Source organism: Xiphophorus maculatus, chromosome 12 (genome assembly GCF_002775205.1).
Source record: "Xiphophorus maculatus strain JP 163 A chromosome 12, X_maculatus-5.0-male, whole genome shotgun sequence".
Classification (NCBI taxonomy): Eukaryota; Metazoa; Chordata; class Actinopteri; order Cyprinodontiformes; family Poeciliidae; genus Xiphophorus; species Xiphophorus maculatus.
This window is the reverse complement of record NC_036454.1, coordinates 16,575,044-16,600,563: the sequence shown is the minus strand read 5'-3', so window position 1 is coordinate 16,600,563 and position 25,520 is coordinate 16,575,044. Positions and strand designations below refer to the sequence as shown.

The 25,520-nt window shown below is 38.5% G+C and overlaps 1 protein-coding gene across 1 annotated transcript; it reads right to left on the bottom strand.

The window, feature by feature from the left end:
• Positions 1–112: 112 nt before the first annotated feature.
• On the bottom strand, positions 113–23,704 carry LOC102230612 (guanine nucleotide-binding protein G(q) subunit alpha). Its single transcript, XM_005794957.2, has 7 exons — positions 22,483–23,704; positions 10,496–10,680; positions 7,227–7,381; positions 7,011–7,139; positions 6,554–6,683; positions 5,853–6,006; positions 113–4,409 (listed from the first exon to the last, which is right to left on the bottom strand). Exons 1-7 carry the CDS (start codon positions 22,616–22,618, stop codon positions 4,219–4,221), a joined length of 1,080 nt encoding a protein of 359 aa, XP_005795014.1. The 5' UTR covers positions 22,619–23,704; the 3' UTR covers positions 113–4,218.
• Between the last annotated feature and the right edge of the window lie 1,816 nt (positions 23,705–25,520).

Genomic DNA, 25,520 nt, shown 5'->3' with positions numbered 1-25,520 from the left:
CACAATTTTATAGAAAAATACTTCAAAATTCATCTCCAGCGGGAGAGTTTAAACCAACCAAAATAATAATAATCATAATAATAATAATAATAATAATATGCCAGAGACAGAGTTTAAGAGCAGTTTATGGGAACTTCTTTTTAATCAAACAGTTCTCAACACATGGACCTGCTCTGAAACATACTGCAGGAAATCTGAACAGCAGAGGCCAAACACACAAAGTCTGCATCAGCTGCTTGCTTAAAGGGGGAAAACAAATCAATGCAAAGGAGGAAACTTGCTCAGAAAGACGTGAACATGAAGAGATCGCTCATATTGATCACAGACTTCAATCACACTTTTACATTTGCACAAGAACAATCCCATTTTGTTACTTCGTGACAGTGTAATAATACATGAAGAGAACCGAGACAGTGGAGATGCACTGACACACTGGGTCATCTGTGTGACCCAACGGGGCTCAGGTGAGATCACGGTGTGTCTGCTCACACCTAGCATGTGGACAGATTTTCACGTTACGTAAGAGGGAAGCATTAAGAGCCACTTTACAAGAGCAGCAACACAAGTTTCTGAATTTCTTACCAAAGACTCGGCAGCACTGACTAGTCTGAAACCGGACGCCAGCTTCAGAAATACAGTCAATACTCCACCTGCACCACCCAACACACTTATTGGCACTCCAGGTGAAGTTGGTTGAAAAGTTTTGAAGGGAATCAATCTTTCTTTTCAGTTGCGTGACCTCACACCAAAAAAATAAATAACTTTAAAAAAATAAATTCTGCCCTTTATTCTATGTAGATTTATACGGAAGAGGAAAACAATCCAACGTTAAGAAAATAAAGAGCAAATTTACTCATACTGTAGCTTTGAAGTGTTTTGATTTTACTAAGACGTCTCTTTAGACTGGAAGTAAAATTAACACTTTGGATTGGCCTAGCTAAAGTCTGGATTTGAGTGTGATCTGAATCGGTGGAGAGAGTTAAAGATTAGGGTGATGGTGAGGAGGCCTCCCACCTAACCTGCCCACCAGCAAACATAAATAGTCAAAATTCTATTGGGAGACATGCAAATAATAAAATAATAATAATAATAATAGTGGGATAATTCTGGTGTGATATTAATAGAGATTTTTCTATCAGTTCTTGAGAAGGGTAAATATATTATTTTTATTATGCCACTTTTTTATTAAAATGTAAATAGTGATTTGTTTTAGACTGTTTTATGTTTTTAGATACCCAAATCATTTTCTGTCACATAGAAACATCAAAGTTGAGAATTGTTTTAATACATTTTTCCCATATATAAAAACAAAATCACCCTAAATAAAGTTAACCACACAAAGGTTTGTTATTTATTTTCCGGACTATTCAGGAACGTTTAATTATCGTTTCAGCTGAGGTGTAAATATGACCTGAAAGAGGTCCATTTTGTCTTGGACACTTGTCAAAATGGGAAAGACAAGCAAACCTTCATCCTTCAAGTAAGGCCGATGTGTTGATTCTCATAAAACAGCATTAAAGAATAAATACCGACATCGACCTGCTCAGATCTACAGTCAGAGCAATAATTTTAAAGTAAGCAAAATTAAAAAATAAAATAAAAACCCAAGCCGTTTTCTTAAGCGTGATTTTAAGCTTTGCCATAAATCATCTATTTATTTAAAAGCCTTTTATAAATCTGTGCCAGGAATGCCAATAAATGTAAAGTGGTGCAAAATGCTAGATTTGGGCTACTAAATAGCTGCGTAAAGTCTTTCTTTTAACCACATCTTAAACATCCGCCCCATCCCTCCTAAAAAGAGAGTTGCTTTTGATCTGCTGAAGTGGTAAAAGGATGTCAAAATAAAGTTGAATGTGGCAATTTACATAAAAAAAAATTCTCATTCTGCATGTCTCCATGCTGTTTTAATGCGTGCCAGGCAGTTCAATGCATCATAATGCACTGTGGTAGAAACATTTAAGACATGAATCAGATGCGACAACAGAAATGAACAGAAATGTGTTTCCAGTTTGTTCATGACGTTCTTATAATGTCCTGCTGTTACGTCACATGAGCTGCAAATCAGAGCTGTTCCCAGAGCTTCTCACAGCGTGGAAAAACAAAACAACAACAACAAAAAAAACACCAAGCCAAAACAAAAATTACAACGAGACATTATCAGCTGCTTTAGCTACACTTCTCACAAAAAACAAACAAAAAAAAACAACAAGTGCCTTTGTGAGAGACTTCAGAGGCACAGTTTAATATAAGGCAATATGTACACATGAACTGTATTTTTCTCGTTTTATAAATTAAAAAAAATAAGGAATACTGTACATTCTAATGAAACTGTGGCGATCGAGATGAAAAAGTCTTTTTTTTTTTTTTAAAGAACCAATGAATGGTTCATTCTACTTGACTTTTTGTACATTAATTACCTGATTTTCAACGCTGACTTTCTCTCGGTAGGCAGGGAAGTTTCCCAGAAAATTTAGTCATCTTCAAAAACACTTAAACTCAGCAGCTCTCCTGCCGTCCTTCTCAGCTTTGCTCCACGGTTCTGATCCTACTAAACACGTTGGCTATTAATGCGAAGGGGTGAGAATCATGTTCAGGACCACAACATGTACTGAGGAGGCTCCACAGCTCATCAATACTTATTAAAAAGACTCCAGAATCAAAGAGTTACGCGTCAGGAAAAAAGTGCTCTGATCTGAAACCTGCTAAGAGTTCAAATGTTAGAATTAGTCGTGTAGATCCGAGTCAGGTCGCCATTTCTCAAAGGTGAGGAGAGAAACTGTAAATTTAAGGAAACGGCTTCGATTTGCACTAATCTGATACTAAGGTTCCACATTCTGAAGCTAAATAATGTTTCCTTAATGAGAAATGAACGCAACGTAACGCGAAAATGTACATTCTCATCTGACAAATGAAGGGAAACAAAAGCAGAACAAGTAAATAACTTTTTCCTCTTACAAAAAAACGAGTTAGCCATTGGACAAACAATTACACAGATACACATTTTCAATACTGAACATTCAATCTGCCCAAAAAAGTAATGATTACAAAGCCAACAAAGATGCTGTCACATACATATATATATACTTATATGTATATTGAGAAAGTGAGATGTATGTACAATGATTATAGCATTCATAATTGCACTATGCCTCAATAAACGTAAATTACAGGCTTATGTTGCAGGGAGATAATTAAAATATATATATACTCCAAAGTAAATTGAGAGTCGCTTGCAAAGAAGTGCCAATTAGAAACTAGAAAGGGCTTTACTTTGGTACACACTGCATATCAACACTGCCCTTTTTTTGCCCTCTTTACGTAGCAACTAACCAGATTTATTCTGCACTTCCAATTCAGCTACAACAGTCTGGAAAGCCGGGCAGTGATTGGACACAGAGATACAGCTAAGCTATGACTGGACTGGACGGTGAACACTTCATAACCTGCAGGATTCAGATGGTTGATCAACCTGTCAGTCTGTTGCTCCTGCTCTTTCCTTCCCTCACCAGCGTTCTTGTGCTTGAGTTGTTTTGGCATCGGTAATAATTGCAATTTGAAAGAAAAGCTTCTGTGTGGCACGGTTTAAAGTAAACACTTTTAGTAAATGCGTCAGAAATCAAGAGCCCCTCTCATCCCGGCAGTCTGTGGAAGGCATCTTCACACCTCGTCGCTCAGACGATTTCTCCTTCTTGTCCTGAACTTCACGTTTGTGTCCGAATAAGCAGTAAATGTGCTCAAATCACTGAATGGTAAAAGCAAGGTAACGTTGGAACAAGAATAATGACTGAAGTCAATCAATATCAAATCAATCTCAAATAATTTAAAAATCACAGTTTATGGCAACATTACAAGAGACATGCCAACAGGTGCATTAAAAAAAAAAGAAGAAAAAACAAGAGGCTGTTGATAATGAGATGTTACATCACTTCCTGTTAAGCTAACGTTCATGCCGAACTTTTGGAAAGGATGATAGATGAGGAGGGTTACAAAAAGAAAGGTTGTTTATAAAAAGGCAGATGTGATGGAGCTCCTTAAATAGCAAAATGAAACCCCTCACGCACCAAGAAGTCAACAAAGGGCAAATAAATTAGTATTATGCAACCGTTAGATTTATTTTCCTTAGATAATTTGTAAGCGTGAATTTTGCATCTGTGTGTATATGTGAAAGCTATCTTTTCACAGATCGAGTCAGTCAGTGTTTCAGGGAGGAGCCGTACTCTACACCAGGTTGTACTCCTTCAGGTTGAGCTGTAGGATCGTGTCTTTGACGGCTGCAAAGACGAAGCGGATGTTCTCCGTGTCGGTGGCGCAGGTGAAGTGAGAGTAGATGATCTTATCGCTGTCTGGATTCAGGTCCACAAACATCTTCAGGATGAACTCTCGAGCTGCTTGAGCATCTCTCTGAGGTCCTGCAGAGGAAGGAAAACATCAGCGACCAGCTAGTAACGGATTAAATGGTTGTTTACGTCAGTGCCTGGAGGATGGAGTATTGCTAGTAGGTCTGTTATGACAACAAATTTTACTGGATGAGAAGATGACCCAGAAATTACTGTTTATTATTTCATTGTTTCAAGACCCTTTTCAACTAATGTATTAATAATAGCATAATAATGCAAGTTTGTCCTCCCAAAGACAATACACTTTTGTAAAGAATAATTCACACAGGAACTGGAAGATTCCTGTTGTCGTTTAAACACGACAACCAAAAACAATAAACAAAACGTAAATAAAGACCACACACACAACCAAAATCATAAATACAATGTATTATGACAACCCTAAACAAAATTGCCCTTCAAAAAATATCAGAATGAAAATTATTGAGATCCTTTTAATTCATCATGCAATTAATTGATTAATTGCTTAGTGGACAGGCTTAATTGATAGTAGCATGTTTCACATGGATATTCATTCTCTTGTTATCTGGTTAGTTAGATCCTTTTGAATAGTTTTTTTGTTTTACATTTCTTTTAGTTGTCGTTTGAATTTTAATATACACCATTAAAGTTCTACCAAGGCAGATCCAGTTAAATGTTTCTGCAGTACGATTGCCAGATTCCTGCCCTTTCTGATTTATTCTCATGAAAGACGCCATGTGGTCTAAACAAAGTTATCAATGAAGTACAGCTACAGAAAACAGCTCCTACTCTAAACTTGTTCTCGGCTACAGTCAGAGCAATAATTTGACAGTTCAAACGGCAGAAACATCAGAGGATCCAACGATATACAGCAAAGAAGTCCATAACTCACAAACATAAACCTGCATTCTATCCAGCTACCAGCAGGGGGCAACAGCTGCGCCCTGCTTGTGTCTAGTTGTCCACAAGCAAACAAATGTTTCACTGCTGTAAATTATCACTTTCCAAAAAATGTACGTTCAAAATGACTAGTAATATACAAGAAACTGGTAAGAATGGCTACATGAGGAAATAGCATGTGATGTTTTGATCACTTCTTTTAAATACAGGATGTTTTCCATGAAAAAATTATGAAGTCCAAATATCCAAAGTTCTCAGTCCTTAACATCTGCTTACTTTGAACAATAGACCGATGAGAAAAAGAAAGAAAGAAGGAAAGACAAAGAGAGAGAGAGAGAAAGATAGAGAAATAAAACCAATGGAAGAAAAGAATTAGACAACTAAATAAGGACTAAAATCCTGAAAAACACATATTTCTGCAGTTCTTTTCTTCATACTTCAAATACCGATAGATTTCAGTTTTCCAGACCAAAAACCTAAAAAGTGCGAGTGTGATTTATCTTCACACAAAAGGCCCATCATTACCAACTTTCAAGCAGCTGAAGAGACCTGAGAAATGAGCTCTTGGCTGACGCCGTTTGGTGAGCTACTCACCATCGTACTCTGGGAAGTAGTCGACCAGATGGGAGAACATGATCTTCTCCTCCAGAAGGTCTTTCTTGTTCAGGAACAAAATGACGGAGGAGTTTTGGAACCAGGGGTATGTGATAATAGTTCTAAACAAAGCTTTACTCTCCTCCATCCGGTTCTGCACAGGGGGGGCGTGAAAGTGGGTGTGGTTTGGTGAAGGTGGGACAAAAACAAGGAGAAATGGAGAGGAGGGAGAGAGAGAATTTAATTAAAGCACAGTGTTCAAACTCATTAAGAAGAGACTGCAATAAATGCTTCAGTGCACAGAAGAGGGAGGAGAAGGGTGGCCATGTTGGTTAGATACTTTATTTCAGTGATTAACCGAATCGATGACGTTAAAAAAGAACAGTCAGTTTAGAGGTAATTTAACCTGCTCATTAATTTGGTTTTAACACCTTGACACAGATGTAATATTCTCCTAAAGTGACGGGGTCGCCTAATGCAGCGCTCAGAACATCTGGCTGATCCTTTATAAATGCTTTTCAGGTGGAAGACAAGGCGGCATACCAATCTGATTTTCAGTCTTTTACTGAGGGCCATTTGATTTTCTTGCACAACTTCATGTTCCGTTCCGCTTAAGTCTTTTTATTATTCAGAATCTCTTCCCCTCTGGTTCTTACAGAAACAAAACAAAATAATGTCCCCAAATCCCCTCAGAAATTTACCTCGTTATCCGACTCCACCAACACCTGGTCGTACTCGCTGAGGGCGACCAGGAACATGATGGAGGTGACGTTCTCAAAACAGTGGATCCACTTCCTCCTCTCCGACCTCTGACCCCCAACGTCCACCATCCTATCCCAGCCAAAGAGTCAGTTATCATCATCTGCATCATTATTTATCTTTCTCACTATGACCGTCCTGTAGCAGTCTGTATTACAGGGAGTCTGTTTCAGATCTGACGCAGCACAGACTGCTACAGGAGATCCTTTCTGTACCAGATAACAAATTTGGTATTACTGAGGTTATTTATTTTATTTTTTTTATGAATTTAGTTGAAGTAGTCGTCGAAGTAAAAAAGGTTTTTACGTTTGAGTTTTTCCTTGATAAATTAAGAACATTTATAGAATAATGTTGAAATATGAATGTCTACAAAGTTACATGGCACCACCTGCTCCTCACCTGAATATGACGCTCTGGAGATCAAATGGATATTCGATAATGCCAGTGGTTGGGACCCGAACCCTCAACACATCCTGCTGGGTGGGAAGATAGGAGGGTTGGGCGATCCGGTCCAGTGAGTCCAGGTAACTACAGAGACGCAGCAGAAAATGATTTCTCGTTACCATGGCATCTACAACATAGCTCCAGCTCAAGCTGATGTCCTCCTCCACTCACTATTTAGTGGAATCTGAGAGCTGGTACTCCCTCCTTCGATCATAACACTCCTGGATGCCGGGGTCACTCCACAAGTTCTTGATGGCGTCTACGTAAGGACTCTCCAACCTGGTGACCTTCTCTATGTCCACCTCTCTAACAATGTTGGCATTAGTCTAGTGGGTGAAAAAACATTACTGAAAAGCTGCTAAGACAAGACAGAAACATGTGTAAATGGTTAAAAAAAAAAAAAAAAAAAAAAGGGAATAAGAACACAGATACACACACACGCAAAAAGAGATTTCTACAAAAAGCCAGTGTCCTCATTATTACTAGTTCATTTTCAAACACTTGGAACATTTCTATTGGACCCCAGGCTCAGCATGCAGCTAATATCTGAAGCTGAAACCCCACAGAGGATTTTAAAGAAATTAAGCAGAAAGTGTTGCTGCCCCAGATTCCTGTCAAAAGTTTTCTGTGTTTGAAAGAGCGACATGTGGCTGAATGCCTGCTGGGGCCGTTTCTCTCACAGATTTAAACTAAAGAAACTAGGAAATTTGCAAACCTTGTCATTGTTTTCACATAAAGTCCTGTGTGTCTAGTAGAAAACTGTCTACAAAGTTAGTGACATATTATTACATAATTCCACTGTAATTTACTTGCCCAATGGTTCATAAGAGATAAATCAACATGAAATCCATTGAAAGAACCAATTAGAGCTGCAGCTAACAATTATTTTAGTAAATTGATGAATCTGTTGATTATTCCAATAAAAAAAGGTACATCCTGCAGATAACCACTTAAGCCTTTTAAATACAATTATAAAAAATATATTAAAGATACAAATAAACAAATAATTCAAATAAGAAAATAGACATTTTATTGCTTGAAATGCAATAACATGGCATTTTTTTCATTGTACGCTTCTAAATATGTTTTTAAGGCACAACTTTGTCACTAAAATTTGAAAATATCAGCTACATATGCCTTTTAAGCACTGTAAATGACCAGACACATGGCAAACATGATTGTCAGGTTTCATTTTCACTTCCCGTGTGACGCAAGTGCCATCCTTTGTCCCAGACAAGCACTTCCTGTTTTAACACAGGAACACAAGTGAGCTGGAACCTATAGCACTATGAAAGAGAATTTACACCAGCACAGTTTTCTTCTGTTTTTGTTTTTTGTCTCACAATCAAATGTTTCAGATCACCGAAAACATTTAATATCAGCACAAGATAACCTGAGTAGATATAAGAAGCAGTTTCCAAATAATAATTTTAAATAAGCAAGTGCTTTGTGGAAAAGTGATTGCTCTCAAACCAAACAACCAATTAAGTCACTCTTTGTGACAACAACAAACATCAAGAGTTTGTGAAAACCAGCTATGTTTGCTTGATTTCAGCCAAACTGAAGGGTTTTCATTAATGAATGGTCTAGTGAAGATCATACCTCAGAATTTAAACCAGATTAAGATTTCGATCTGGGTATACGTCGCCTGTACGCTACTTCATGTTGTCAGACACAAAAAAAGTTTCTTAATCACAGTTTAGTTAATAATTCAACAATGGGAAGAATTTCACATAGGATAAGGTTGTTTTAATTTTCCCTTAATAAATATTTGAAAACTTTTCGCATTAACTCGGGTTATGATGCTCATTAAAATTTGAGAATTTAAATTTAGATCTGACAAAAAGCCAAAAACAGAAAAAGTCTGTAATTGGGTAAAGTTTTACTCTGCAACCGCATTGGGTAGCAATTGATAAGACTTTATATTTATATATGCCTAATTCGCCTCAACAATTCTCTAAAACTGAAGCTTCTAATGTGGTTTTTATTTTCTATTTTCTGGTTAAATCCAATCATGTTAGGAGACACAAACTGAAGAGTTGATGTAAATTCTGTTAGGTCAACAAAGCGAACACTATGTGAAGAATAAAGACAAAAAAATATGTAAAAGCATGTAGAATATAATGTGAAATGAGCTTAAGTGCACAAATTAGTTACATTATTTCTTATGTACAAGACTAATGGATAAGAATTCTCACTAACAGGACAGTATACAGACACAAGTGAGGAGATAAATTGACAAACCATAACAACACAAAGCCGGTACAATCCAAATTATGTAGTCTACAGACGTAAATTCAAGCTGGGAGACTCTCTTCAGCCTACTGGCAGCATCAATTACCATGCCTCAGCCAACCAGCACCAGACTGTCGCTCCGCTCCAGCCAATCACCACGCAAGAGCTCCTTCAAAAGGTCAAACAACCCCAGATCCACTTGCTTCAGCCGCGCTTTGACCCACCTCCTCCCCATCTCCACCCTCATCCTCCAGGGCATCTTCCAGACTCCCTCCAGGCTCCTTCCTCTCCAGGCTCCACTCCACCACCAGTGTCCGGGCCCGGGGTAAGACTACCCTGAGCTTTGCCCCGAGCCGATCATCCAGGCTCACGGCGATTCTCAGCACGCACGTCTTCTGCCGGTGTCCGAGCGCCAAAGAACTTCGGGTCAATAAAACTTTCTACTGCTGCTTTTCTCTGTGTGAGTCTCTCCATATTGAAATGTTTTTATGTCAAACCACCTAACAAAATTTGTTCATTTTAATTTTAGATTACATATAATTTTGGTACAAAATTCAGATTTTTCTCTACTTTTTCAGACTGCATAGGAAACCTAAACACCAAGCAAATTTTAGCATCAAATACTTTAGTTCAGAGGTCTGTTTTTAATTAAGTTTTATCAAATATTTTCAAAATACTACTAAAGACAACAACAACAAAAAAACTGCTGCACCTCTGAATGTTACCAAGATGACAACCTCTAGGCTTGAAATGAGCCTACTCATCACTCTCGCAGTGAATAAATGGCAAGTAAGAGGTCACTGCACCCGCTCCCAAAGCTACAACTACAGGGGCAACTCAAGCTAAAGAGGAATCTGAGTAAAACCCAGCAGCTGAAATGACGGATAGAAAAAGTACATGGAGTCTGGTTTTCTCTGCTTCAGTATGTCCGGATGTGTGCATCGACAGTATGTGAGAGCATAGAGACATGCACAAAGGGTGTGATGGAACTCTGGAGAGCTACAAGGACACAGGAAGTGTAAAAATCAGCAGGAAATTATTATGGATGGCTGCTCCAAATAAGATAGACTGCACTCTAAAAATATTCAGCCGTGCTCTGAACACTTGGAGCGAACTAACTCACTTTATCCCAAACCCTTGTGACCTTTAATTACCACAGTCATTTCTGCCCGTTTAAGAGGCTTGTGGGAAAAGATCTCAAATACCTTGCTGGAGTCTAATTTGTAAAGGATCTTCAACGTCTCTGCAGCTCGGATCATAGCCTGCATGGACGTGAAGATGTTCTGATAGACGAGCTTGGTGAAACCCCGTTTGTCCTCATCGGAGTAACCGGCACCGTGGATGATCCTCATCTGCTTGATGAATGTGCTCTTCCCACTTTCACCAGTTCCTAAAAAGTTAGACAAGGATGGGGGAATAAAGGACAGAGTTTATTTACAGTGTTATTTACTGTGCTGGGTTTTAAATGTCAACAGAAACGAACAAAATTTAAACACTTAAGCAACATACACAGCAACTGTACAGCATTCTCCCCAAAAGCGATAAGTAATTTTATTGCTACTATGCAGGGGCGGAGCTTCAAACGGGGTTTGGGGGGATCGGTGGGCAGAATATATGACTTCAGGGATTAAAGCCTTTATCACGTCTGATGAGAGCTGGAGAATTCGGGCGCTCTCCTGTTTAGTATGGTGTATATAGAATTATATAGAATGGTGCCCCAGTAGATTATATAGTAGGCTGCTTGTATAGAGCAGTTAGTAACAGATTTTTACTTTTTTTTTTTTGCTTACGATTTAATTCAACCGAAGCAGCCCTTCACTACAATTTGTGTTTAAATATGAAACAAAAAGATTCTGACTTATTAGTAGTAGTGTTGACTATAAACATGTACATTGATTTCTATTCATTTCTTTCTTGCCCCCCAAAAAGCATTGAAGTAGGAACATGACTAGACAAACACTTTATTTTCAAGTTGACAAATACCAAACAAGTTAGCTGTGACTGAAGATACTGCAGCTAGTGCAATTAAAATATACATCATTTGTAAATAATGACTACTTGTGAGTTTGCTACCATGTCAACTGGCCATTTAACCTAGTTACCATAATAGTACTGACCAATATGATAAAATTGTACTTTAATTTATTAGTGCTAAAAACAATTTGCATGGTTGTAAATCTTAAATCCTAACGTTTTTTTTGGAGGAGGGGAAAGAAGCTCCTAGTTGTGTGGGATTTTTGTTTTCCCAGCTGGGCTGCTTGCTCTGGGGACAGACCAAGAGCAACACTCTTCCCTGAATGATGACAGGAAGTATTTGGGTGTGAAGAAATGGGGATGTAGTTTCTCTTTTGGTTCGTTGAGAATCCTGGCAAAGGGACAGTCTAACTTTATACCAACTCTGAAAAGAATAACTGTGGAAAAGCAGGTCTGCAGTCTAGAGTAACCAAGTATTCCACAGTGGATGAGTTTGAAAGGTTGCACACATTTGCATTGTATCTTCATGCCTTAAATAAGTATTTGCAACACTTGAACTTCACATTTTTCCATGTCACAACCACAAACGTCAATGTATTTCATAGAGATTTTTTGTGACAGACGAAAACAAAATAGCACAGAGGTGACTAATGCGTGTGTTTTGGAGCTTCCAGGTCCACACTTTGCATATCAGTGATCTACAACAGAAGGTTCATTCATTATTCCTTACAACACAGCTGAAGCTCAGGCGGACTGAATGGAGAGCATCTGAACAGCCATTAAAGTTATGCTACAACTGACTGGTTTCAATCTAACAACACTTTTTTTTTTTTTTTACCCCTCCAGGGGGTCTTTTGTGGGCTCTAGTGTCCCTTATATGATAGTAGGCTGACAGGAAACGGGGAAGGAGAGGGGGGAAGACATGCGGCAAATGTCGTCGGGTCCGGGAGTCGAACCCGCGACGGCCGCGTCGAGGACTGAAGGCCTCCAAATACGGGTCGTGCTAACCGCTACGCCACCACGGCACGCCCCCTAACCACACTTTTTGATCTAAAGCCTGGTTGACCTGGTGTGTGTTTTGGGTCACTATTTCACACCAGAGGGCTTTTTTAAATAAGCATTTGACTTTTGAAGACAGACTTTATTATCTGTATAAATGGGACTGACTAATACAAATACAAATCCACAATAAACTTTCAAAAATTATGGATTACTTGGCTTTGATAACACACATAATCACATAAAATCCCAATGGCGAGATTTTTGGTTGTAATGTGAACAAATGTAAAAACAATACTATACCTTTGCAAGACGTTGCATACCAATTTAAGCCATATTAACTTCTATGGAATAAACAACAAACATTAGTCCAATCTGCTGCCCTGCTATTATAGTAACGTGAAAATGGTCTTCCCATTATACAATAGTTAATTTAGAAGCCAGACAAAAACATCGTGGAGTGCTCAGTTGCCAAGCCCTCCAGCCTGAAGGCTGCTGCAGAACACCAAGTACCAAAAACAGCCTACCCTATTATTACATCTCCCACTTTTGGTGGTCAGGCACACCCCAGCACAATGTGATGCCCAAACTGCCACCCATGTAAAACCCCACACTCCTGTCACTATTTGCATATTCGTCCCACAGCCTAGGATGATTTGTTCATGTGGCAGCTCAGTTTCTCCACCTCAACAATGGGTGAAAAGGGATAAGATGGTGGGGGCCTTCTGAGAAATACCTGCTGGGGTTGACCTGGCTTTACTTTAGTGACAAGGAATAATGGTCAGAAGTCATGACTCTCTATACTTCATGATATGTCAAGACTTTTAAGCATTTTCTGTTTCAAGTAATAATTCTGAATTGTTGCTAAATTGTCTAGTGGAATAGGAATAAATACTTTCTATTTGTCAAAGGCATTATTTAGCAGATGCTTGAAAAAATAAATAAATCCAACTCATTTAAACAACACATCCGAATGCTAGCAAGTAAAACTTGAACACAGAGAAGTGAACAGTGAAACCCAGCATTTAAAGAGCGGATGGTCGATTAGGAAAATATGGTAACATGTTGCTAAGTATATTTTCAGACTTTTACTGTATTAAACCATTTCAATGAGCTGGCTCTGCTACAAATCAGTCAAAAGAGAGAATTGAAAAAAGTTAACTGTACATTGTTTTAAACTGTCGTAAATTAATCTGGGTCGGTGTTTCTTAATCCTGGTTCTCAGGACCCATAGTCAATTATGCCTTAAATGTGTCTCTGCTTCACCACACCTGATTTAAAAGATTGAATTGCCTCCTGAGCTGCAATCAAGTGTTTCAAAAGCCTGTTAATAATTTATTTAAGTCAGGCATGAGGCAGCAGGGAAACACCTAGAAGGTGCAGGACAGTAGGCCTGATATCCAGGTGAACATAACCATTTCTAAAATCTGACTGGTGCATCTCCAACCAAAGAATATGGATGATGTTTCATTCATACCTAAAAGAAAATAAGAAAATATCATCTAATTTGTGAAAACATTGCATAACACATAAACATGTATAGTAGTCCTGGGATAATCTACACTCCCGTCTTAGTTGGAGCTGATGAATCTCAACTCTGAGTAAACATCATTTGTGCTACCCTGCCTACATAAGCAAAGAGTTAACAATTCATTGCTAATAAGTATTTTCCCCTCCTTCTTCAACACAAAGAAAAAATGGCAGAATTTGTTTTCCTGTAATAAGAATTAAATGGGTCGGCAATATGACAAAAATATCACGCTAGCTTTGTTTATTATACACTTTAAAAAAATCATGATTTTGAAAGTATTTATATAAAACAAAAAATAACAATTAAATGTTAAAAGTAAAACTAGTCTCTTAAAAGTGTCGGCCGCCTTTCTATAGTCGCATAACTATAGGAAAAAACTCCATGTTTCCTGAGCATAGAGTCAGGGCTAGAACATATGCAAAAGGGGGCTGAAAACAGAACCTTGTGGAACTCCACGTGGAAAAGAAGCAGAGGATGATGAAAAAAGTTTGACATTCCTAATTCTCGGATATGTCGGATTTGAACCACTAATGCAACAGCCATAAAATGCACCCACTGCTCTAAATAGGTAAGACAGATCACATTTTTTATTTGACAGAAATAACATACTTTGTACTGTAAAAACAGTCTTTAGGCCACAGAGCATTTCATCCATCTGTCAAACTGTGTGATGTAGCTGGCTTTGTCTTCCCATTGAAACAACCACGCATGTTAACAAGGTTAGACTTTGAGCAGGAGAAGGTATTTTCTGAGTGCAGTAGTAATAAGGTGTAGCTTAGGGCAAAAACAGTTTTCCCTCTGATGTGATCTCTTTTTGGCTTTAATGGTTACACTGGGTTGATAAATTGCAGTTTTTCCGACAAAATTCCTCAAAATAATTCAGGACTGTGGGGTCTTAAAAGATCCTTTAACCATAACCAAGAGGAGCTAAAGTCTGAGATTATTTAACCAGTGCAGCAGATGCTTCTGCTGGACAAAAATGATAAAGCCTAAAAATGCTAAAGGTCACATTATGTAGGAAGCAGAGATGAGAAAGAAGAGAATAGGTCTGTATTGGAACTGATATCATTCATTAGAATATTTACAAATATCGCCATCAAAAGATTTTCTAGCATCATGCAGCCTAAACAGACCCGGAATTAATCCATTTTTCACATTCAGCAGCTATGATGACAAAGCCACAAGATTCAAGAATTTAACTCACTCAGATGGAGAGAAAGAAAATGAACAAACTGTGTGGGTTTGTGTGTCCACAGCATCAGTGTTTGTTCAATGCAGCAAACTCAAATTTATGTGTGAAAACAGAATAAATTCGCTGCATCGCCTCAAGCACAGTTAACCTAAGAATATCATTCTACCCTCAGGTTTTAACTGTAATACTCTGTTTTTCCTTTGTACAAGCACTCGGTTTTCAGCAGCAATCCTGCCAAAAGTTTAGCAAAACCTGCAAAGTTCACATCTGATGAGAAAAGCCCTTTTCTGAAGAATTAAAAATTGCAAGTAACATTTTTCTCCCTCCTACATAATCTGGATAAACTCACAATTTAAATAATTGATGCCCTGATTCTAAAAATCTACACATCAGAAGACTGATTTAAGTATTTCAACACAAAATAAAATGTCAGCTAAAAATCTAGTTTTACTTTCCCCTCCCAGGAATCTGACAACACAGAGCAGCTTCAACTCAATAATAGGAAATGGTAACATATGAACTTCATCTTTTATTAAGCAGACTGTTGGGTTGTTTTAATTTTCACTTTCAGAAAGTCTCTCCTGGGACTGAAATCTACTCAACACTCAGTTTTAAACTATCGCTAGCAAAACTATCAGAACATTTAGACATGTGAAACATTTAATTTAACGCACATTTTTATTACTTTTAGAGGCTTTCTGTTGCCTTGCTGATCCAGCCACTTTCATACAGGAATCATGTGACATTTGGCGTTCTTCCTCTCTCAGTGACAAACGTGTTTGTTAAAGGCTGGTTACACACCGTTGTGGACTTTGTTCAGCGATGGCCTTGACAAAGTTCCCACAGCGGCTTTCATCTGGCTTCTAAAAGCAGCTGACAGTGATTGTGCAGATAAACCTGTACCAAAATGTTTCTGAAAACCAAAAAAAACAAAAAAACATATCATTTGTGCCCAAATAAAGCAGTGCCATAAACATGCAGGAAAACTGAAAAGCAGTTCAGTGTTGTGATATAAACACAGCTTAGTCATTGTGAAAGTAATTATAAAACATGAAATGTTCCAGTGGCATCTGATGTTTTTGACACTGAGTCTGCGTATATACAGTAGTTAAATACAGTAAAAGAGTACATGTGTTAAAAAGACAGCCATTCAAATGTAGGTCCAATGGTCTCCAAGGAATGTAAATTGGGCTGTGCCACTTTTGTAACTGAGCCACCAATTTGTCAAAGCCTAATAAGTCGAATGTTTGAGTCTGGTGTGTAAGAGTCAACGTATTTCACACTCAACATCCACTTTATTAGGTATTTTTTTCCTATTGTCTTTTAAACATAATTGGCAACTTAAGTCCCATTTTAATCAGGGCTTAAGTTGCATATTGTGTAAACTCCCGGTTTCACAATATACCTGTCCTTTCACATTATACAAAACAAACTGTTAACATATAGGGCTTCTGGGCTCTTTTTCAAAGAGGTGTGGCTTACAACTTGAAACCTAAACCTGTGGAGAATTTCTCCAGCGTTGAGCTTTATGTAGCAACGATCAAGCACACCGTCCAAATGCATAAAGTGGTTCAAATACAAGCCACATTGTTGAGGACTTATTTTGACGTTCCAAGAAGGATTAGGATCGTAATATTGATGGACCTTCATCAGTTGATCAACAGGCGCAATAATCAATAAGATGACCTGAATGAGGGACAAGTCAATCACATGGCAACTAAACTCGGTGCATTTAAAGATGGTGAAGACAAATTTGTGATGTTCAAAGTGAACATCAAATGAGCTTCAATTGAGCTTCAAAAATGGGAAGACATGGGATTAAAGTGCTCACTGTGGTGAGCAGTGGTGGCAGTGCATGGATAAAAATGCTTGTGTTAATGCTAAAGGTCTGAAGAAAATGGTCAGAGATGGTTAAAAAAACCATTACATTAAAAGATTACTCATTATAACCAAGGTATAAGGAATAATATCCATGAATGAACAACAACTTGAACCTTGAGGGCTGCACAGTGGTGTAGCTTGCAACTTGCCTTGCAGCAAGAAGGTCCTGGGCTCGAATCCCAGCCCAGGGTCTTTCTGCATGGAGTTTGCACATTCTCCCTGTGCATGCACGGGTTCTCTCCGGGTACTCTGGCTTCCTACCACAGTCCAAAAACATGACTGTCAGGTTGATTGGTCTCTCTAAATTCTCCCTAGGTGGGGGTGTGCGTGATTGGTTATTTGTCTCTGTGTTGCCTTGCGATGGACTGGCAACCTGTCCAGGGTATACCCTGCTTCTCACCCTTTGACTGCTGGAAATAGACGTAAAAGACGGTAAGTACGTAAGATAATGGATGGATGGGCTGAAACTTGACGTAGATAGTCTAAAGCAGACCCCACTGGGTGCCACTTGTGTCAATTAATACCAACAACTGAGACAATGCAATTCACACAGACTCAAACATAAAGTCATTCATCCATAACAAGCATGCCAACTGATTGTTACTGCTCTTTTTCAAGAGCAGTATTTGTGTTAGTGAAACTATGATTGCTGTGCCATGCAGGTATCTATTAAATGTATAATGTGAAATTATGTGTATTATACACTAGAATTAAAAATTTAATTGCAATTGTTGCTGTTTATAATTCACGACAATCAAAAATGCTACGTCAAAATGAGAAATTAGGCAATATGCAATTGTTTGTATTAAATGAAAGTAGGTTGGGCCAAGCGGTGGGTATAGAGCTACTTACAACTGACATAGTAAGATAATCATTGTAATTCCCAAATTAATTGTGCTGTCCGAAGGTTTCGACATACACAGGCTGCATAGATAAGACTATGCAAACATAAGGACACACAAAAAAAAAATCTAGTCTCAAAGCCACAATAACTTGAGAGATACAAAAATAGTCTCGATGCTAGGGACAGTCTAAAGTAAAACTTTTCCAATCCAGTCCCACAGGAAACGAGGCAATTAGGGAGTTTAAAAACCCACAATGCACAGAATATGGGTTATCGAACCACACATACAACTTCTTTTGAATAAGTCGACCACTTGAAGTGCTGGGGTGTAATAAGACACAACACAGAGACACATAATGCTTCTATGAAGTGGAGAAGATTAGCAGTTACATTAAGTGAGCTTTAAAACAACAATGGTAGTCGGCCCAGATTGCTTTAGCAGCTGTACGTTTCTTCTTGCAACACGAACAAGCATCTCTGCTTTGTACAGGAGCTCGTAAGGTCTATTGTTCTGGAATAGTCTATATATCTAAATCTGTAAATATGAGAGCTGGACAGATATATATATTTTATGTTAAAATAAGATTTTTTTCTCTGGAGACAAACAAAACATGTGGCTCATGGCTGCAAAACATATTTAGCTCAGCTTCAAAATGTTTTGTTTGTTTTATAAGACCACATCTTTAAACCCATTTTCTGTAAACATTATGTCACTACACACATACTACTAGAGTGAGCCACAAGAAGACAGACAGATAAAATACAAAAATCTGACTAAACCGATTTCAAAACATAAAGAAATGGGTTTTCAACCAAAGCCATTTCTGTATTTAACCAGAGTCAGAAGTGGTATAGTTTTCCACAACCAAAGAACCATGTCAGTGCCACGTCATGATACCACTAACAGTCTCATTCAGGAAATGTTCCACCCTCCCTCTACTTCAAACTGATGCTGTGTGGAGGATAGCAATGTCAGCAGGCAGATTAACTACACAAATCATATCATTTATCCCAACATCCCTGCAAACAAATGCCTAAAGACAACCAGCTTCATTTGATAATATTTTAGACAAGTTGCTGCTTCACAATTCAGCCGATCTGATCGGTACCAGCAGCGCTGGAAAACTAGAGTCACACTCAGCATTTGTTAATTATATTGGATGATTTTGTGGAACCACAGCTATACATAATGAACTACTGTACTTAAACTCTGTGATGGTTGATTTAAAGATAAACAGCAGTAGGATGAGAGATAGTGAGTCTATGTTACTGAAGTGATGTGGTCATAAATTAATATTGACATACTTTGCTTTTACTGTGTTTTTGAATTAAATGAAGAAAATCAAAAACAATACTAACTGCAGGACTTTAAATATGGCGCTTATAATATTTTGATTGGTTGTTGCCCTCTGAGCCTGTCTCGAGCTCCTGGAGAAATTCCCTTTTTTCTCTGGTCTAGCTGAAATTTGGATTCTTCATAGAAGCAGCTTATTAGTGCTAGAAGTCTAACCAGAATTTCTAGCAGTGGCAATGACAAAAAGAAAAAAAAAACCCAAAAAACAAAACTGGAACTCAGCAAGCATTAGCAATGATTTAACCTCCTTTAAGCATTCTCTGTTACTGGCAATTCAAGTGTTTGAATAACAAGCTGGGAATAATGAAAGCTTATGGGGCAACAAGGATAATATCCATATTTAAGAATGATGGCAGTCAGCTCATTCAAACCCTTTTACTGGACACTCATCACATCGATTTGATGTTACAGGAGAGTAAAGCCCATTAACATCTGCTGATCCATCACTTTTACACATCCGTCATGAAATAGAAACTAGGATGTGATGGTCCAGCGGCTTCCTTTGCATGATTTTCTGGGTGCCTTTCCTAAAGAACCAGGGTATCAGGCACTACTCTCCACAGCCCGTTATCACATCTAACGTGTTTTATGCTCAGTTTAATTAAAAAGCAGATGACTACTAAAGAACTTGTATTACTCAAGTATGACAATTACAGGAAATGTCAACCACCCTCCTTTTCCCTGACTTTCCATTTGTAACAAAACAGGTTGAAATATAAAAGCCGGATGACATGACAATGTCACAGTATGAAAACCTTGAGTAAAAATGCCAAGGTTCCACAGTATCAACAAATCAATTTAAAACTTAAAAACAAAAAAATTGTAAAATGATTCTTTTCCTTTTTTTAAAAATACACCTGTAGCTTCAACAATAATCTATTATGCATGTTATTACAGTTTACTAGCAAATGCTAAACACAGTCAGTTTCCAAGTAAATGTTAATTGCTCAGAATATTTTGCCATTTTGTTGGTTGGTTCTTTACAAGGTAACAAGTTGAAATTTGCTGGTCAATATGACAAATTGACTGTTGTTCCTGACAGAAAATATGTGAAAACAGTGATATTAACGATTATAACTAATGGAAAGTATTGAAGTCTTATTTTGTCCTTTTAGCCAGTTAGAATATGCTCCATACAACTAGAAAAAACTGGGGTTAATCAAACCTTTAACCATAAAAACTGTATGATGAAAATTGTAATGGTTTTGAAACCCCTTATTGTTTACATCTTGATATACCTTCATGCCAGTATCCGGCCCAGGTCTAGTAAACATGGGCCATCTTTTTATACTTGACTTAAAGAATTCATACTGCACACAATAACGGTTGAGTGGTTAAACACAAATGTTTTTAAATGAAGGGCAGCAGGGCTTCAAAGCTTCTCCTGCAGCCCTGTGATATAATCATTGCCAGGGTTTGGCTTTAAACTGCAAAATTGTTTTGATTACACCCAATAAAGGGCAGACTTTGGCCCAGCTAACATTTGTCACACTCACACATAACCACACCACCTGGAAGGGCCTTTGAGGCAGAGATGGCCAAAAGCTGTATGGGATCACAAGCAGGTGAAATAGCTCCAACATGGGATGCATGGGAAGAATTTCTTCTGATGAGTAGCAGCTAGCACGTTGTGGCACTCCAAACAAGAGCACAAGTAAAAACATCTGTATGCATAGTGTGTGAGGTCAATGTTACGTAACCTGATTTATCATCGTATCTTGGCTTTCTGAATTATAATCTATCGATATGCTAACAGCCTAAAAATTTCCACCCCTGTTCCTGGTGTTTTGGCGTCATTCCTGTACAATTTCAAAACATATTCAACTAAAACATTTAAACATTATTCCTCATCTGGCTTTGTAAGATTCTTCCAACAGTGAGTCACCTCTGTGTGACATGGATGAAATTTCTAGCTTCTAAGTTCAAAGTTTTACTGCATGAGTGTACAGTAGTTATGGTCGGAAACAACAGGCCACACTAAATAAGTCACAAACTCAAACAAACTCTACACCATGTTAAATGGTGTTCAGAAAATTTGTCGTCTCTAATACCGTATGAATATATGATAGTTTTCATTCTTCCTTCCAACCATTTCTGTGTGTTTAACAAACTGTTTTACTATTATTAACTTTAGCCAATTACATGGGATGCTTAAACTCATAAGGGAAAAATTGATCGAAATGTTGTAGATAAAATTTTTATAGCTAACGCCAGACGTTAATCAACTAGTTTCACGTTGAATCATTTTAGGACAGTAAGGATAACCTTCACTATATGGATTTATGATGGGTCAATTCACAACATGAGTTAAAAGGAAGTAAACCTGTAGATGTTCTTTAAGAAAACAAATCAAGACTCTGATTTCTTGTGTTAAATCATTGGGGAAAAAAGCGGAAGAAACGGGTCAAGATGTCAGAAGTTGTTTTTCGTAGGAAGAATATTCAGGTTCAGCAATTCAAACAACTATGCGAGATACTCAAAAGACAGCTTCATTTGAGTTGGTATGAAGGAACTGATTTCATCCTTGTTTCATATGTGATATTAACATAGTTCAAGACACTTAAGTGTCAATAACATTTCAACTGTCAGACAAGTGGTGACTGGCATCAAGCCACTTTATGGATATCACCGGATATGAAGTCAAGTTTGCTTTGTGCTTGAGCCCTGCTAATTCCTTTTTCTGTTTACTCCGGTCAGATGAAGACAGACCTGCATTTAGACATTTAACGCACATCTGAACCTAATATGGCTCATTCTGATCTTTCATTAAAATGTCAGTGGCCTAACTACAGAGTGCATATTTTCAGTCGGTAAACAGTTATTGGATTCACTGTCCTCCTGTGTTTACAAGCTCCTTTTACTCATTAACACTGCCACAGCTTGAGGTCTGCATGTAGCTTTAACCCTGAAATCAGGTTTGTTGCTCAATACATGTACTATTTAGAAAGGTGGAGCACAAAACCAGCTGGCCTTGACTGTAATTTAATAAGAACAACTTTACCAGGACAAAAACGCTTTTACCAAGCTGTGTACGTATAAAAACATTTATGAAACTTGACTTGAGTGACCAAATCTGCTACTAAGTTCGTGTTTGCCTTGGGCCGGCTGTGCTTTAGGGGTTGGTTCCCGTCTTAATAGCGCAGGCGGCAAGTGGTTTTGTTTCCTCGACACGAACAGGTCACAGTTATTCAAATCAGGTGGTTTTAAACATAGGAAGCCACCGAGGCCTTCTCCCTGCTGCCAATCTCTGCACTCGACTCCTAAAACAGAGAGAGTCACTTCAACCACTTCTCCCCTGCAACTTCACCCAGGTGGGAAGCCCCGGTACCAGACCGCCGCCTCCTCCCCACAGAGGTATTTCTGATGAAGGAGGAATGCGGGCTCCACACTCCGCTGCCCTCCCCCAGCCAAGCTTACCGAGAAGCAACAGTTTCAGTTCCCGTCGTGCGTCCCTCTTATCCCGGCGGAGCTGCCTTTCGATCTCGTCGTTGATCCGCCGGGCTTCCTTCGCCTCCTCGCTGAGGCAGCACGCCATTATGGATTCCAGGGTCATTCTCGGTCCTTTTCCTTTTTCAAACACGCACTATAACTCCGCTTGTTTCCCCCCCTCTGTATTGAGTCATCCAGATTTCACATTTGTCGCGGAGGGAAAACCGGAGGCCTGTGAATGTCAAATAACGTCCTCATGCAGGCCGGCTTTAGGTGATGCTGTAATGAGTCTGGGTGTTCAGACTGGAGTGGAGACGGAAAATAAGATATTTGGGAGGAATTATTGGAGTCCCCCCACCTCCTCCCACCCTTTTCCCTGTGTTTCGGTTCGCTTTCTGGGCCTGCTGAAAGCTTCAAACAGAGTAGAAAGCGGGTTCAGTTGAATATTGTTGCTCGGTCGATGGGTATAATCTGATATCCTGTCTCCGTATGATCAACAGATCTTTTTAAAACACAACATCCGCACTGAATCTGGACAGGTATTGTCATCAGTACTCCGGCCAGGCTCTTTCCAAAGTCCTCAACGCTGACGGTATTTTAAATCGCTGAAATACCCTGTTTGTTTTCCAACTCGCAGTCTGCGTCGGCGAGAAAAACACATGAGCGAGGCTGTCCGTTTATTTTCCAATGGCTCCACTCCCGGGCGTGGTAAGGCGGAATATGGCGGACTTTCACTCCGATTCGCTGGGCTGGGATACAGTAGTTATATCTCCGTGTCAGCTCGGTAAACCAAGGAAGCCACGCAGAAAACAGAATTTCACACGGAGCTCTCTCAAGTCGCAGCGAAATTATGTCCGAGTGTGAAGCTCCCCTCCCAAAAAACAAGCGGCGCACGGGTCCGTTGCTCCGCACCGGGGAAGAGGCGAAAGGAACAGGACGCCGTGTTGCTGGCTTTGCCCCCGACCAATCTTCTTCTCCTCAATTCTCTTCGTGTATTTTTATGACAGAAGCCATCCACTCCTCCGCGGGCTGCGTCTGGCCCCCGTCGACCTGGGGGGAGTGTCGCCGTCAAGCAAACGCCACTGTGTATTACAGCCACCCGACCTGTGGAGCAGAAGAAGCATGTGAATCTACACGTTTGAAGCCCTCCGAGTTCCGTGAGCCGCTTAAATCCTGTTTCCAGGGCCGTTTCTAGAATGTTTTGTAAGGGGCTTGCTGCGGAGGGGAACGCTAGTAATTTTACACCATACTAATACAAAACAGAAAATAATTTCCCGGAGTTTTGCTTAAAGGTGATTCTCAACAAGTTAAAATAAATGTAAAAATAATCTGATTAAGTTTTTTTTTTTAATTTAGCTTATTCAGCCCGAAATGTAAAACGTGTATATGCTTTCTTTTCACAGAGTGGCAAAAGTGTATCTCTTTTTTTTTTTTTTTTTTAACATGTGGGCCTATGGAAAAGTGTGTTCATGTACTGTGCACTGGGCCAGACTTTAGAAAGTGCTTACAAGGGCAGTAGCCCAGGGCCAATTTTTGGGGTGCCCCAAAGATTTTTATTTGTTATTTATTTTTTAATGAATGCATATTTTGCTAACATTGTTTTCTATATGAGTCATAGGCCCATATGAGGTGAGTTGCAATAATATTTTGAGATTTAAAAAAAAAAAAAAAACAATACTTGGGTATTTTTAAAAAATGAAGTTATAGCAATCTTTTTTTTTTGGAACAATATGGAGCTACGCGCCAAGGAACATTAAATCGACCATCATCAGTTCATACCCGGTTTATGTATTTTGGGGGCAGGGGCAGATGGAAAAATGAAGTGTAAAATTTCCTAGATGGTGGTGCTGACTTTGGATTTAATGAACACACTGGACCAACACCAGAAGATGAAATTGGAATCCTTCCCTCTTTTCTCCATATTCCAAGACTTTGATTTCCAAATAAAATAGAACATGTTTTTGAATCAGAAAAGATTCAAAAACCTTATGAATGCCTTATGAAAGACTTCCTAATTTAAACGGGTTTTGATTAACCTCTCAATGCTGATGTTATCTCTGTTGGATTCAATTTTTTTTTTATTAAACTTTGTCCTTCCACTCAACTTTCCATTAATTTGCTTGCATATATTCCTTTGTGATGCCAGTTTCTTTAGGAATGCAAAATAAACCTTTACTGGTTATATATAATAACATTTTAATTTTTGTAAACATAAAATGTGGCTTTTTGTAAGATGTCTCTCAGAACTATCAAATTAATCAAATATGGTAATTTTAAGGTATTTTACAATGTAAATAGAACCTGGACCTATTTACTTTGTAAATGCCTTACAATGAAGGCACATATTCTATATACAAACAAGTTGAGGTTTAATCAAACGGTTTATGTTCTTATGTTCAAAACTATTAAAGTTAAGACGGCTTAAGGAGTAGACAGATACTGAACCTAATGTCTGTTCAAATGGAGGAATATCAGTATGAGGAAAAAAAGTAACGATAGCCTGCATAAAGCCTTGCTGAACATCAAGACACTAAATGCTTGAAGAAGAAAACTACATTTTGCTTACTGGTTTGCTTACAGATTTTTTTATTTTTAGGGATTACTTGGCAATGGCCTGGTAGAGGTTAACCATTAACTATCTCTATAGTGGAAACAATAATAGTTGCACCTGTATTCAACCAAGTAGCTCTGCAGTAAGCTGTGAAGGTCATTATGTTCTATTTCTGTTGAGATGGTGCAGTGTTCATTCAGCTCCACAGCCAGTGGAGCCGTCACTGATTTGTAGTCTATCACCGTGGGTCTGTTTAAGATAATAAGTAGGTCCTCACAATACAAATTTATGATTTACACTATGCTAAATGTTTTGTAGTCTACCACTAATGGCACTTAGGCCACCTTATCAGAGGCATCTGACAAATTATGTAAACCAAATTTTCATTTCTATGGACAGTAAAGTTTTTAACTTATTTCATCTTATACTTAGTTGTACTAAAGAACTAGTATCAACCTGCAAGAAAAATACAAAG